Genomic DNA, 16,865 nt, shown 5'->3' with positions numbered 1-16,865 from the left:
AAACCAAGCAGCTCGGAAGAGCAAAAATAACTGGATGGTAGATATCCTAAAATTGCCAGAATGGCGCTACACCATACCCGTATAAAAATGACAGAACGGCATGAGCCATATACCAGAGCAAAGAGAGAGAGCGAAAGGAAGAAGTACCACTCTCCACTTGAAGGCGCACGATGAGTACACCGACCCAAGCTCGAAAAGAACTTGAAGAGATGCAACGAGAGCCTAACACACTAGCCTATAAAAGGAAGCCGAAGGAGCCGGTATCAAGAGCCCAAAAGCAAGAGCTAGAACCTGAGCAATGCGTTGGGAATAGCCGGAGGGACAAGAAACACGCCAAGTGCACACCCAATCACAAAAAGGGGAAAAATAGCGGCAAATAGCATCAATTCTAAACCCGCTGAAGCAGGCAGAAATATGCAGGCGGCAAACAGCCATGGAGACCTTAAAGTGGCTTACGCAAGAAGCATAACAGTGCCCGACCGGGCAGTATGAAGCCAAAGTCAGAAACAACCCACAATATAGACTTGCACGCAGCAGTCCAGGTCCACTGCCACCAGAAGAGCTGTCCCGCAGGCGTAGCTTTAACAATAGTAGGTGATCATTTGGAAAAAAGACATATCCGAAGGAAGTGGCCATAAACACCAAGTTACCGAACTGTGGGAAGAGTCTCAGAATCCGAGACCAAACACTCCAGAAAAGACACGTACAGCATCGAAAACCAAAAAGGGACCATGTGTCAAATTGGGAATCGATCTAGGTCTAATTTTGGCTCAGAGAGAACTCACCTGGCGCTGGAAGTCGACGGAGGGCCCATCCAGTAGGCGTCGGGCGATGGAATTGAGTAAGTGGGCCAGGAGTGAAAGTATGATCCGGCTTAGACAGGCAACGCGCACTGCTGATGAGAGAGGATTGGAAGTGGCACGGGCGTGGGAGAGCTTGGTGCAAGCGCTGATTGAGTACCTGTCACAGGACGGGGACCATGCAGAGTGAGGCAGATAGTGGGTTCCCGGGTGGCGCACGGTTGCGTGAGTGTTGTTCCCTCAGCTCCTGAATGACAGATTACAGTCCTGCAGTTAGCTCACACCAGTGACAATTCAGGGAGTGGGTGGTGGGAGGGAAGTTGGGGGGACCCCGAGGGAGGCATGAGGATGCTTATTGTGTGAGTGGACGGCAGATTGCGGCAGGTGGATGGGTCTATTTGGTCCAGTTTCCTTGGGTAGAGTGAGGGCGCTGGTCTTTTTCATTATTCCTCATGCTAACCGGGGGAGGCGAGTTGTTGGTTGGGGGTTTGGGGGGGTAGGTTCAAAAAAGCAGATCCATTTAACAAGCCCGCATAAACTGATGTCGAATTACTGTTAACATTATTGTCTTATCACCTGGCTTACTCCCGGATCCTTAATTCTTGCCGCCCTGCCTCCGGGATGTGGGCTGAATGGCTGTGTGATGTTGGAGTAACTATAGGGGGTGGCTGATAAGCGGAGACGGGCAAGATTGCACGTATGCTGTACATTTCTGATTCTGCAATAAATATTAAATTTCAAAAAAAGAAAAAAAAAATGGCAAATTGGGAAATCACCCCAGTAAGCGGAACCAAGGAGGAACCCATGGGCAACTTGCAACAACTGAGAAAAGCTCCCCCACACGTGGAGATATTGGGCCAGACCTCGCAGCCTCGAAAAGAGGTGGAGACCTGGGAAGAGGAATACCAAGGCAACCGGCATGTATACATAAATGTATAAACATATAATTATGTAGAGCCAGAACTAGCCAGGAGCATGAACATGTCCATACTGGATCATACCTAGTACAGTAAGGGCAGGTAGGAGCCGTTTTTGAAGAGGAGACCATGAAACCTCCCAAGGAGGTGGATGACCATGGCGTAAGAAGATGACACCAGGGAAAAACATAGAACACGATCCAATGGACCACCAAGAGGCGCATGGAGCCCACAGGATCTCCAGGCCCAGGTGAGATAAGCAGAGCTATATAGTAGCGTACAAGTACCCCACATGGAGTATGCATACCCCAAACAACAGGGAACACCTCTTAGGGCAATAAGCCAAGCCAAAACAGCGCAGTAACGAACTGAACCTGTGAACATGAGTTCCGAGTCATATGACATTACCAAGCCACCGGCTCAATACCTCAGTCAGAACACACAGCAACCCATGTAACACGGCCACAGCAGGCCAGCAGGCAGCTCAAAGCAAAACGCATGCAAGGGATGCCAATAAAAGGGTACTCACCCTTGATCCACCGAAAAAAGAAGACGTAAGTGTCACTGCCCATGTTAAGCACAGAGCGCATCTAAAGGATGCAAAATGAAAAAGTACCACCACAGAAGACAGGAGTAAGAAGGCCTAAGTGGGAGGACGAAAGCCCACAAGTAGCCGGTGAACCGCCGATTCGGCGTGAGCATCAAACAGCAAAACCCCATCAAAGGGTAAGTCAACCACTCGCTCCCGGATGTTTTCAGGGAAGACGCTATCTCGCAACCAAGCGTGATGCCTTAAGGCAACAGGACCCGCCATAGCTCGGCCCAAAGAATCTGCAGTGTCTAAGGCTGAGCGGATTGTGAATTCGGCAAGGTCGCGGCCATCCCGGAGGAGGTGAAGGAGATCAATACGAGCACCTTCAGAGGTGGCAGAAAGAAAAGTCTCTGCAGAGTCCTACATGGCAGAGGTAGTCCGAGCCAAAACACACACTGTATTTAAGGACCGTAGGGCTGCAATAGTGGATGCAAAGATGTTTTTACCCCATGACTTTAGCCATTTGGACTCCAGAGAGGAAGGAATCGTTAGAGGGGGCAGGCAAGGAAAGGTAGTCTGCAACACAAACCCCTGCGCATCAGGATGCACAAAAAGATAAACAGGATCATATGGAGCTGGACAGTGGCGGTGCAAAACTGAACGAGCCACTGGGTCACCTGAAGCAGGCCGGACCCAGGTACCCAACAGGGCATCATAAAGGGAAGACTCAAAGGGCAGAGCGGCTCCACATTCCTGGACCCACAGTGAAGGACCTCAAGCAAGGGGTCCACAGACAAGGGGGCAGACGGGGGTTGCATGTTTAAAATGCGAGTGGCCAATGAGACCACTCTCAAAAAAGCTGCACCAGCCTCGGTAGCCCTCCACGGAGGGGACAACGGCTCATCAGTGGGGGAGGGTTGTAAGCTGACCATCCAAAAGACACTGAGGGTGCGACCAATGCCTCACGGAAGAGAGCCCCATTGAAGAATGAGGATCCTGATGGGGCTCCTGGGGACAGGACAGGCTTAGACTCTGGAGAAAGAAGCAGAGGTGGAGCCCGGGCGGCGCCGGAAGCCCAGGGTGTGCCCCAAGCAGGGCTTTGAGCACCGGCAACCACCTGCGATGCCACAGTGAGCCCAGCGGTGCTATGCGGCGCGGCAGAGGCGCTGTGGGTCGTAGAGGGGGACCCAGCTGGGCTGCGCCCTAACTACTCCATATGGACCGTAGAGGGGGACCCAACCGGGCCGTGCCCCAATGACACCTCATCTCTGACGTTCCTGGGGGGCCAGGCCTCAATTGGCGCCAGGGGCCAGTCCGTTTGAGATACCACAAGAAGCGGAGGCCTCGAGGACGCCCCAGGAATGGGAGGAAACCCATGGGAGGCCTGCAGAGCATATGCCTCCATTTGTGCCTGAGTCGCCCCCACACCCGGAAAAGGAGTATAGAGGGGGGGCGACTGTCTGGAGCGCACGTACGGAATGTTCTGGGTACCAGTGCCCCTGACAACAGAAGCAAGGGAGGTCGAAAACCGGGGCGACAGACGCCTCGATTTACCAAGTGGGGAACGACGACCCCGGACCCCAGAGGCCGATCGACAGCAGAGCCGGATAGTAGAGCGAACTGCCGGCGATGAAGAGGCCGGGGGACGAGACGACTCCGACCGGGACAGTCGTGCCGAGAGAAGCTTAATGCGGCGCTCTCGCTGAGACTTTCGACTTCAGGTGTTGGCAGGCTTCGTAGTCCGTGGAGTCATAGTGCTCGCCCAGACACTACATACAAATAAGATGCCGGTCTGTCGCGGACATCTGCCGCCAACAGGAATGACAAGTTTTAAAGCCCGAAAGCGTCGCACACACTGGTCCTGACGCAAAGCGTCAAAAAGGCGACCTGAAAACAGGCAAGAGGTACCGCTCACTCCGGATCCGCGTTGTACCCGGCAAAGAAGGACACTGACGTCAGAGCGCCAGGGGGGACTTATATGACCTTGCGGACGTCACGAACGAGGACAATGTCAGGGCGGGGTCGTGTGGCGCCGTCCCCCGGCGCACAGAGGTGCTGCTGCAAAAAAATTCCTGATCCAGTCTGACACCTGGGGATATTCTAAGTTAAGGAATCTGCGGCTAGGTGTCTCTATCAGATAAATAATATACATCAGATGCCTTCTCTCACCCAAAAAAAGTGGCTACAATTTTCTATAGCTAATCGGACCACTGTCCCAGAGGTCGACAGCTGCAGTAAGAGTTTTTCCATATGGTGTGGGAATGTGAACACATTCAGCCCTACTGATTTACAGTGGCAGAAGTGACTAGTCAGATGAGGTGAAGATGATACCTCTTGACCCCTCAGTGTGTCTGTTGAGAAACATGAAGCACGCTAAGAAATCAAGGACTGTATGCTACTTTATAGAGTTATACTGGGCAAAAGAAATGTAACAGAGGAATGAAATGGGCGAGATGCACTAGCGTGCCCGCTTTGGTTAAAGGCTGTACATAAATGGACAATGGCGGACCTGAACACTATTCACTCAGTCATGAGGGAGGAAGCTGGACCCGAACTGGTGAAGGGATGGTTTCCTGGCGGCAATCGAAGCTATGTTGGAGGATTTATAATTTACCTCCATAGACTGCATAAAATTTAACAAGGTTGATTAAGACAGAGTAGCATTCTTAGCTAATAACAGGGTGAGTTGATTAGTAAATGGGTTGTAGTGCATGCTCCTGTGAAGTGCACAATGGGACTGTCACTGGACCATTTGTTGAGTCTTTCACATTGTGGCCTGAAATGGTGAAAGTATTCATTTGATGTTGTTGCTCTGAAGGGAGTGGCGGGATGGCAGGTTCTGTTTGGGAAATAACATATGTTATGGTCATTCAGATGCTATAAGTTTGATGTATGGGCTGTGATTGAGTATGCTGAATACATTTCCGTTTCTGTTGGGTTGATACAACTAAAAATTAATAAAGAGCAATTACGAAAAATAAACCATATCACTCTTTTACTTCCTCCTACTCCAAGCAACTGTGGTGTCAAGATAAGGATTGTTTCAGAACCCCTCTTCATGAAACATAATATGAAAACCCTTTGTGGTCAAAGCGAGTTTGCATTTATAATGCACAAATACTTTAAAAAAATAGTATAGTTAAAACATGTTTGAATGAACTGCACAGCATATATTTATCAATGTTGAACATCTGTGTGTCTACCTTGACATGAGCTACAATCAAACAATTATTTATTACCGAATGTGGGGAAGAACGATGAGAGCAGTCCATGGATGAGAAAGGTCCGCAACATCTTCGTGCTCAGGGACCTCAATCAAAGATAAAATGTAGTCTAGCACCGTTATCGGCCCTTTTTCCTGGCATGTCATACTTTTTTGATGTACATTGCTGAACCTGAAAAGCAGCATCAGATTATTTGAAGAACGGTAAGGTGATCAAAAAATAACTTCTTTCAAACAAGCCTATACATTGGAAAGATGTAGGTAAGGCAACAGACTGCATAAGGTGGTAACACAATCTCATAAAAATCATTGGCAAAGAGAATAGGTCTCTCCTTTTGAATCTACAGGCTTTGCCAATGCCATTTGCCGATGCTATGCAGAAGGAAAAAAGAGGGCAGTGGCCCGACTGCTATTGCCGGTCACATTATTCTGTAGATGTTTGCATACCTGACTGAGGATGCTAGAGAATTATCCAAGTTCCATTTTGCTTTTTTGATTTACTGACCCAAGGTGGTAGATGGCACTTGGATTGGCAAATAAAAAAAAGAATTCTATATTTTCAATAGAAAATAAAGGAAAATGGACTAAAGGGGTGGTGGGAGAAGCATGGTGGCGAGAATGTAAAAACAGCATAAGAGAGAGAAACAAGGGTGGTGGACAGAGAAGCGCATGATGAAGAGAACACAGAGCCTGGGAAGGGGGGGTGGAAGTATAGCGAGAGAGAGAGAGAGAGAGAGAGAGAGAGAGAGAGAGAGAGAGAGAGAGAGAGAGAGAGAGAGAGAGAGAGAGCGCGCAACGCATGAGGAAGAGAGCAACAAAAGGGTGGGGGTCTGATAATTAGCGGGTGGAGAAACATACAAGGAAGACAGCTGGAAAACACATGCACTCTAAAGGAGTGCTTAACCTTAAAAAAAAACGTAATTCCCTGTAAGTGAGCAATAGACTGATACAAGTAAGAGATTTAAAAGGAGGGTAAAGAGGATATTCTCTAGCAGAGGGGCAAACAAAACAAGCCATTTAATATGGAGAAAACACAACCAATATAAGCCTATGTAAATTCACAATAGGATTCTTGCAACCAGGCAGCTTGTGCTGTAAGGTGAGGTCTGAAAGGCAACAACAAAAAAACAATGAGCCGTGTGGATTGGACACAGGAATAGCAGCTGACACCTCAACTTACATAGTGTGTTTCGGGACACCTTATGTACCAGCAATGATCTAAAATAAGATATGTGCATTCTTATGCAGTTTATTCTACTGGCAAATACTGGGACGTGTTCACTGCTATCAACAAAAAATGTGTTACCCAAACTATTATTGAAGGTCTGTCCTACAGCACAAAATTCTACATCCTCCTCTCCTCCATTTCAAAATGTATGCACACAACAACATTTTGACATTGTGTCTTTCATACAGCAGAGGAAAATATAAGTTTGCGCTACAAAAGCCAAAAGCAGCAAATCATAACTCTGACGCAGCTGGATGCAGTCACCTGAGAGAATCTATAGCCAGCACTGGCATAGCCAATACGTCTCGCTTTTGGGATCTTCTAAGTGTTTAGCCATGCAACAGTTGAGTTAGTTGCACCAAGGATATTGTGCTGCATAACTAAATACTTATAAGGTCCCAAAAGAAACCTATTGGCTATGCCAATGATTGTTGTGATTGGTACTCCATCTATATTTTCGCTTAGAGAATTATTTTCGCAATATGCTCACCTGGTACAGTCTTGTTGACTGATTTTTTGTAAGTTTCCACTTCTCGCTCCCAAACTGTGAAAACCAAGTGCAACATCGGTGTCAGTTTTCGGCTCGGCTCAGAAATGCAACAGCTTTTTGTGATAATGCTGCATTTGTTTTAACTAGGATCTTGGAGACTATAAGTGTGCTGAAAGTAGGAGCGAACTATTGTTTGAATTTCTTGACACTGACCCATATCTGCTAGTGGATTTTTTCCCCAATCTGTTCGTTGGGTGGAAAAGTGTAACTTCCACTGATCACAGACTTGAAGAATGCAGGGGAACCTTGGGCCTCTTAAACTAAGAAAACCAATTAGCTACAAGTAACAGCTTTACTGCCAAGATACATAACTGTTGAAACAGATGCTTTCAAGCTCCTGCTAAGAATGACCTTGCAGCTGGACGTAATAGATGATTCAGTCATTTAAATATATTGTATTACATAAATTCTTGTATAAAAGCCTCAATGTAACCCCAGTGAGGCAGAACCCTTAGCAGTTGGTCACTGCATGTTTATGCTTGAGCCTAGAGCAAAATAAACGTTGCTCTTTATTTGCACAGCACAACCATGTGCGGACTGTTTATTTACTTTCAAAAGTTATACTTTCACAGTACTTCCTGTGTAAGCTGGATTGTGTTGAGAGAATTGTGTAAGTAGGTGCTCTGCAGATCCAACAAAACGAATAAAAATGAACACCTGAAAGGATGAGCTGAAGCTTACCCATCCGGAGCCTTTCCATTTTCAAGAAATTGGCCGGAAAAGAAGGTGCAGAATCTGCCTCGGACATGCCCCTATCTAGGGCACCAGAAGGCACCTAGAATAGTATCCCATACCACTCTAAAATCGATGATCCAATTACTTCTAGGACAAAATGTCTGCAATCAAGATATTGGGGGGTGGGGAGGAGAATAAACGGTTGGCCCTCAACTTAAGAATTTATCTGATAACAGAAAAAGCTGCTTTTTCTCTTGTGTGTGGTGGGCAGTACAGCTTACAATGGTGGGGAGGTACAAAGTAGACGAGTGGAACGAAGCCGGCATCGGATGGGAGTCAGAGTGTCGAGATGGATTACTTAAGAGTAGCGTTACGATTATAAAGGCGTATTTTACAACATCAAGGATGTTCTGCCTTTCTTTTGTAACATGTTCTTCATTGGGCTAGGTTCAAACTAATTTGCTTCCATTCCTCTGTAAGCAAAGTAGGTCCTGATGTGAAGAGACAACATTTCCCAGATCTGCTTCGGACTGCCACAGATGGGGAAAAAAAAGCAGGAGGTGGGAAAATCAACTGGCCTGTTAGTGGCACTTCTACGGTTCTCTCTAAGCTCCGTCTGCTCTGGGGAGAACCAACTATTAGGGCTTTGTGTAGTTCTCCATAGACCAGTGGTCTATTACCTTTTAATTCCGGTGGACCCCCACTGAATCCTTACTTAAATCCGGGGACGCCGATTGAATTATTATTAGAAACCAAGGAGCCCAAGCAAAAACAAGTATAAACCAAACAAATGCTCAAATATTGACATTTTTTGTTTAATTCACATTCACGTGTAGAAAAGGTTTTCAAAGTTAAAATGTTATTTCTTTCATTGTATATACTTTATTATTTTTAATATGTAATTTTATTAAACAGTCACAGAACCCCTGAGAAGTCTGTGCGGACGCCCATGGGTTCTCGGACCACAGTGAAGAATCACTGCCCTAGATTATTTTTTGTCCTTGGTGAAACACAACCGCCAGGAAAAAATTGAAATGTGCCCACTTTCCTGGCTGCTCCGGTGGAGCAGTTTGCCACAATTTGGCCTTCATTTGAAAAAGAGGACTTATTTCACTCATTCTGCAAAACGTTTCCATTTCATATTTCGAGCCCAAGAGAGTGGCACCATATTCGGCTAATGTTTGACAGAAGAGCTTAGCGTTAGTGAATGAGGACACATAAAATTGCACACCCACTCATAGCCATAGAACTGCATCTTCATATCGGGTACTGTGCGTCTCAAAGCTACTGACAAGGAAACAATTCAAATCCTACCCAAAGGCACAGTGAGTGGGAAGGGATCCGGTCGGACCCCTCACTTGCAAATCCATCCAGTGCCTTAACCTTATTTAGGGCGTGAGAGGAATGCACTGCAGGTTGTTAGGCGGAGATCATGACTTCTGAGTTCTGTACAAGATCTACCATACAAACATCGACAACTGAATAAATCTCCATGCTAAGCACCTGCATGGATAGACTGGAGACCCAGATGTTGGAAAATGTTCTGATGCCCAACTCGCAAAAAAAATAACGAAAAGAGTTACTGCTCTTTACATCCTCGCATATAAGTATATGTGCGCATTAAAGCTGGAATGTCCTCAGGAAGCAACATTCTGTATTAACGTTCTATGTTGTCTATATTAAGTAGCTTCCATATAAAATGTGGGAACACCCCCCTCCCTTTGTGGACAGTTGTAGTAACAGTTCCAAACACAAATGTACTAGTGAGAAGAGCAACAAGGAAGCTATCGACTTCAGGAATGTGAAAGAAAGCTCTCTTATCTTGAAAGCTAATGACCCATGATGAAAGAGAAAAACCATATGGCTCCTCTGCTCGTGCCCGCGCACATGCTCTCAAGTGCCAGGCCACAGTGGTAGCATTTTCTGAAGCCCTTACTAAAAGTCTCAGCAGAGTTGTTAGCTCAGGCGAGACCTAAAAATGACAATTGCACAACTTATTATAAGCTTAGTTTGGAGGGTGTTGAAACAAGATGAGTTACTTCCAATAGATATTTTTTTTATTATGATTGCTTCTTTCGTAATATTCTAGTTTGTCAGTTCTCCTCATCATTTTGCTATAAAATGAATTGAGAGTCTAACTGCTGACCTGCATCAGAGTAAATGCAATGAGAACTAGATACTAAAGTGGGATCACCTGAATATGACGAACCATAAAAAAAAACGCAAGCATGCTTTCTTTGTAATTACACTTTGTGTGAATTATTAGAGCTTGTCAGAGATGTTGAAAGAGGACATCACAGAAAGCAGCGGAGCAGTCTTTTCACATTGATCTAGCAATATGCCTTCAATCTGTGATCTGTAAAGATCGAAGAAAAGAGTTAACTCTACAGACCCTATCTAGCATGTGGCATACCAAAACTGCCAAGATTCTCAACCTATCTGTGCAACCATTAGCATGGTGTTGTAACAAACAGCCTATATTAGAAATACTTACAATTTTGCACAAAAAAACTAAACAGATGCGCCGTTTTTTGCAAACGTAATGTTCATCTTCAAGAAATTAGAGAGATCATACTTACAGCACAGGTTCCTTTGTGAAAAGTAAAGGGTATTTCTCAAATGCCATCGATGCCACGCTGGGCGGTTCTGCTTTTTCTAGGATGAGTTTTGCCAGAAGCATCAGCGCCTCATCTTTGAAAACACATTCTTCTGTCATGAAGCAAAGCTCAATGTACTCAAGAAAGCTTGGTAGGAAATGCTGAAAAGCAATTTAAGGCTCAAATGTATTTTTAATGGATTTTTGAGTAAGTAGAGCAGAGGACATACATTATGAGTTGGATTCTGGATGTAAAATCCTGTAAAAACACTTGAACCAAAAACCCAGTCAATAAACACTTAAATTCCTTTAGAACATTTATATTCATTCTGTATACAAAGATAGAGACAAATGCTCTTTGCTCTTGGTACATAAGACGTTGCTCTTCATGCAATAATTTGACATATAGATTTGATATAGATATATAGATATTTTTGTCTAGTAAAAATGAGACTTGTAGGCATGTCCTCAGCACTTGCAAAGAAGAAAACAAGTTACTTACCTGTAACTTTGGTTCCCCAGTATTGGTAACTTTCATAGATTCCCATGATTTTGTATCATTCCCCGTCGTCGGAATGGGAGTCTCGGTAACAAAATAACATAGCAGTAGGAACAAAAGAGAAATAAAAAGACCTAGGCCTCATTACCTTTTGTTGCATATCCGCCTCTTTTTGTAAAAGAGACCAAACTAAGCATCAGCCAATCAGAAAAGCCTCACCCCATAGAACCCTCCTGAAGGAACCTCAGAGCCTCATATTTTCGTAGCCATTGTGTAATAGTCACCATATCTGCTGAAGGCTGAGCTTTCCTCTGGGAGGTGGGTGGGCGCATGGGAATCTATGAAAGTTATCAATAGTGGGGAACCAAAGTTACAGGTAAGTAACTTGTTTTCTTGCCCCTGTATTGGAACTTTCATAGATTCCAAAGCTTTTGTATCAGAGTAGCAAGCAGTCAGAAATGAAACACATTTTGTGTCATAAACATACATTGCAATAGCCACCATTACATGAAGATACAAAATGTGCAGAAAAAAGGAAGGTGGGATAGAAAGGAAAGCTCACCAATTAGTGGAAGAGGTTCCTCAGGCCTGCCTGGCCCACAGCCGTGTCCTCCTGTGTCTAGGATTCCAAGCAGTAATGCTTTGTAAAAGTGTGCACGCTGCTCCAAGTCGCAGCCCTGCAAATGTCTCTGATAAGCACTCCCGCGAAGAGAGCTGTCGAAGAAGCCACCGATCTTGTGGAATGCACTCTAATTCTGCTGGTCAGCGGCTTACCCGCTGTCGAATGGCAATGGAGAATGGCACTGGGAATCCATCTCGTGATACTTTGTTTTGAAAGAGGGTGGCCCTTGCGAGGACCACCAAAAGCAATGAACTATTGGGAAGATTGATGGAATCCTTTGGAGCGGTCCAAATAAAATTTTAAGCACTGTTGTACATCCAGAGAATGCAGTGACCTCTCGGCTGGTGTGGAAGGATGAGGAAAGAAAGATTTAAGAATAACTGGCTCATTCAAGTGAAAGTCCGAGGGCACCTTGGGTAAGAACCTCAGGTTAGTTCTTAAGATTACTGTATTCCTTTTGAATTGGAGAAACGGTTCCTGAGTTGTGAGACCCTGCAACTCCCCAATGCGTCTTGCCGATGTGAGGGCAAGAAGGAGAGCCAGTTTCCATGAAAGGAATTTCATGTCCGTTCGATGTATCGGTTCAAATGGGTCTTTCATGAGCTGTGTGAGGACCAAATTCAGTTGCCAAGTAGGAGGCGTAGGCCTCATCGGGGGATAGGCACGGAACAATCCTTTAAGAAACGGTTTAATTATCCTAGAAGACCAAAGAGAAGGTCCAGACGCAGAACGTCTGTACCGTGAAATCGCTGCCAAGTGAACTTTTATGGATGAATGGGCCAGCCCAGTCTTAGCTAAGGACAAAAGATAAGGCAGAAGTTGATGAGGTTGAGAAGAGAAAGGATCAACACCTTCTTTCCTGCACCAAATGCAAAATCTTTTCCATTTGAAATGGTAAGTCTTACTCGTGGAAGGAGCTCTAGCCTGGGAAAGAACCTCTCTTATGTCATTTGAGATGGGAAGGTTCATAAATTCTCGCTGCACAGGAGCCATGCAGTCCGGTGCAATGAAGCTGGATCCGGATGCCAAATTTGCCCCTCGGACATTGTGAGAAGGTCCGGAATGGTTCTCAAGGGAAGAGGAGGAACAAACGACAACAGATTGAGTTCCGTGAACCAGAACGGTCTCGGCCAAGCAGGGGCTACCAAGATCATCTTGCATGGCTCCACCTTGATTTTTTTCCTGATAAGTCTCGGGATCATTGGAATGGGGGGAAAGGCGTAAACAAATGTACCTGACCAGGCTATCGAAAGTGCATTCCCCAATGATCCTTGATGGTGAAGCCTGCTTGCATAAGACCGGCATTTCTTGTTGGTCGGCGTCGCAAATAGATCTATTGCAGGCTTGCCCCACTGTTGGAAAACCTTGTCCAGAATTTGCTGGTTTAGTTCTCACTCGTGACTGACTGAGGATAGCCAGCTTAGTCTGTCGGCATTTTCGTTTAAGATCCCTGGCAGATGACTCATCTGTCGTCACAACCCGAGGAGACGGATCGCTTACGAAGGATAGACTTTGGGACAAGTTTTCCTGCTTTGTCCACCACAAGGCAGCTTTTCTCATTGCCGAGGTGATGGTCACTTTGTCGTCAAATGAACAGTGAATCTGTCTCCACTGGATGTCCAGCTGCTCCTGAAGAGGACGGCCTACTGAAAGACACCTCTTTTCTTAAGGCTGGCGCCATGATTTGCAGTTTTTCCTGCCTCTCCAAGGTTGGGAAAGCTTTTTTGAGATTCGAATCCAAGATGGCCCCCAGGAAGCGTGCAGTCCTGGACGGAACCAGAGAGGACCTCTTTATTTAGAGTGAGACCCAAATTCTGAAACAGGTTTGTACAAGCATCGACCACTTCCCTCGCGGCCTCCCTGGATGGAGCCTTCAGCAACCAGTCGTCCAGGTAAGGGAAGACTTGAAAGTGATTCCTCCGTAGAAACGTTGCCACTGGTGCCAGCACCTTTGTGAAGATTCTTGGGGCTGAGCGAAGACCAAAGGGTAAAACCCTGAATTGAAAGTGGCTCTTGGCTAATGCAAATCGTAGAAACCTTCTGTGTGCTGGGTGAATCGGTATGTGAAAGTACGCATCTTCAAGATCGAGCGTGACCATGAAATCCCCTGGATTGATGAGACGTAGTATGTCTTGAAGTGAAACCATCGGGAAAGATAGGGAGATGAGATAGGTGTTAAGCTCCCTGAGATCTAAAATGGGCACCATTTCTCTAGCATCTTCCTTATCAGGAAGAACCTGGAATAGAATCCTTCTCCTCTTTGGGCGGAGGGAACCGGCTATATAGCACCTTTCAGGAGCATCTGATGGACTTCGTGCCGCAGAAGACGCAGATGTTTCGATGGGATGGCGGCCGGGGGCTTGGATGGTGGGATTTGTGTAAATTAAAAAGTATGGCCCTTTCGAATGACGTCTAGCACCCAACGATCTGATGTGATCTTGGACCAATTCTGAAGGTATTGAGACACCCTGTCTCCTACTGATGATCTTGCGGTAGGAAGAGCCAGGAGGCCGCTATTGTCTCTTAGACGTTTCACGTCCTTGGCGAGTTTGCTTTCCTCTAGTATTAGATCTTGAGAAATTCGAGGGGATGGCCTTGTCTTTGCCGATAAGTCTGGCGGTACTGTTGCAAACCTGAGCTTTACGATTAGTACCGTTGCTGCTGGTAAGAACCTCTGTACGTGGTACTCTTGCCTCTGGAATCTCTGAATGGAGATTTACAGTACTGAAGCGTACCCAGAGACTTCGCCGTCTCAGTGTCCTTTTTAATATCTTGGAGAGTGTCACCTATAAACTTTCCAAACAATGCCTCTCCATCGAAAGGTAGATCAAGGATCTTATTCTGGATTTCGGGTCTGAACCAAGTCGCCTTGAGCCATCCCTGGCGACGAAGGACTGCAGCACCAGCCAATGAACGAAAAGCTGTTGTGGCGATGTCCATGGCACAGTATACAATTTCCATTGACGTTGCTTACCCTTCTTATAAAATCTTCTTCGCCTCTGTTTTTGATTCTGGAGGCAGTTGATCCAAATGTGGCGAAACGTCACACCATAGTTGGCGATCGTACCTGCCCAATATTGCCAAGGCATTTGCTGCCCGCACCAAAAGACTAGCCATTGAAGAGAACCTCTCCCCAGCGTTGTCTAACCTCCTACCTTCCTTATCTGGAGGAGTTGCCAAAGGAGCTGAAGGGTTGCATGACTTCCTTTGTGCCGCTTGTGAAATTACCGAGTCCAGTTTTGGGTGTCCCGTCAAGGACGCCGGACCATCGTCAGGTGCTTTGTATTTTTTGTCGAGGCGCGGTAGTACAGGGACCACCGTCGCTGGATTTTTACATTGCCCTAAGGCCTTCATCCCAAACATGTTGGACAATAGGGATAGATCTAGTAGTCTTTTTATAAGACTCTTTAAAAAAAACATTCGGTGGCAACAGAAGGCATTGGTAGCTTGAATCTGCCAGCCACGCTCTCCATCAGCTTATGGAACCCCCCCCCTATATTCGCTGGCGGGGAGTCCACCGGATCCGGACATGGTGAAGCTGGGTCTGGGATGACATACTCGTCCCATTCCACACCTTGATCAGGTCTGCCATCAAAGTTCTGATCCTCATCTGAGGAATCATCATGAGTGTCCAGTGGTATCGAAGGTACCTGTGGAACCGGTGTCTGCAGCTGAGATGTCACCTGAGCCGGCAATTCTGGAGAAATCACTGCAGGTGCCGCAGGAACAGGCAGGGCTTGCGTAGTCGGAACAGCAGCAGGCTGTGAACATCTAGATTTGTAATCCTGCAGCATGTTGTGGACATCCTGCAAGAGAGAAGATGGTACAGACACCATGTCTTGCCTCGAATACTGTTGTGGCTGGGCAGAATGATGATACCCACATTCCTGCTGGTACTCCCCTTTGAAAACAGTTTCCTGGCATTTAACCAGAAGCTGAGATGGACTGTTTCCATAACCATATGAGTCCTGATCGTCAACCTCTGATTCGTCATTATCCTCCTCTAACAGCAAAGCTGGAGGCAAGGGGGTAACTCTCCTAGGAGACGTCATGTCAGGTGTAATTTGTCTCATAGAAATAGTAATTCTTTCCGTCGACGACAGAATCGTTGACGATCCCGTCAACGATGGAGCTGGTAATACTGCCGTCATCGGCGTCGTCGACGGAGTAGACTTTGTCGACGAACAAACAATTGTCGACGAGATGGGCGTCGTCGACGACGAGACCGTCGACGCTCCTGCTGTCGTCGTCAATGTTGTCGTCGTCGAAGCCTTAGGCGCCGAGACTGTCGTCATCACCACCGTCAACGAACTCTTCGTCGTCACTGCCGTCGTCGACATATTCGTCGACGATCCCATCTACGTCGATTGTATTGTGGACGGGCCCATCAACGGTACCATCTTAAGCTTAGGTTTCACTGCCTTCGTCGACGAAGCCTTCATTTGCGTCGTCGACGAATTGGAACTTCTGTCAGTCTTCCCAGAAGGTCTTTTGAAGGCTGGATCAGTCTTCATCCCAGAAGAAGGTGTGGATGGTCCTTCCCTCTCCTTTTAACCATGGTGAGGAGATTCGACCGGTCCCTGGCTCTCAGACTCTCTGGGGGTCTTTTTTGAGGCCTTAGATGGACGCTCCATAGAAGGAGAAGGGGAAACCCTACCCCTTTTGACTGACCTTATTGTAGATGAGGCTGTCACTGGAGACTGTGTCTTTTCTGGACTTCAACTTCTGAAGCCAGGTAAGAAGCCTACCCACACGATCCCAGAGGGTCTTGGTAGAAAAGGTGTGGCAGATCTTGCAGTCTGCAGCCTTATGATCAGGATAGAGACAATAAATACAATCTTTATGCTTATCCTCAACAAACAATTTTTCTTGCCACAGGTGGAACATGGCTTGAAAAGGGCCTTCTTCTTCTCCTTATCAGACATCCAGGAAGGGACAGCCAACAATTCTGAAGAGAAATCCTGAAGAAAACTTCTGAAAAGAGTAGAGATTGAGCAGAGCTCAAAGGAGACTCCATAAGCACATCGTACGGTAGAAGATCTGAGGTTCCTTCAGGAGGGTTCTAATTGGCTGATGCTCTTCTAATTGGCTGATGCTTAGTTTGGTCTCTTTTACAAAAAGAGGCGGATATGCTACAAAAGGGAATGAGGCCTAGAGCCTTTTTCTTTTGTACCTACTGCTATGTTATTTTGTTCCCGAGACTCCCATTCCGACGACGAGGAA

The 16,865-nt window shown here is 46.3% G+C and overlaps 1 protein-coding gene across 1 annotated transcript in view; it reads right to left on the bottom strand.

Annotated features, from left to right (window-relative positions):
• UTP20 (UTP20 small subunit processome component) overlaps positions 1–16,865 on the bottom strand; it is a 1,022,377-nt gene that overhangs the window by 843,385 nt on the left and 162,127 nt on the right. Inside the window, exons 12-13 of the mRNA XM_086919130.1 lie at positions 10,505–10,683; positions 5,489–5,644 (exon numbers count right to left, since the gene is read on the bottom strand). Of these exons, the coding sequence (XP_086775256.1) occupies positions 5,489–5,644; positions 10,505–10,683 (335 nt within the window). The remainder of the gene's footprint in view (positions 1–5,488; positions 5,645–10,504; positions 10,684–16,865) is intronic.

This window comes from Lissotriton vulgaris, chromosome 1_1, assembly GCF_964263255.1.
Source record: "Lissotriton vulgaris chromosome 1_1, aLisVul1.2, whole genome shotgun sequence".
NCBI classification, from domain to species: Eukaryota; Metazoa; Chordata; class Amphibia; order Caudata; family Salamandridae; genus Lissotriton; species Lissotriton vulgaris.
Note: the sequence above shows the minus strand (reverse complement) of the source record. Positions and strands in the feature narration are given on the sequence as shown.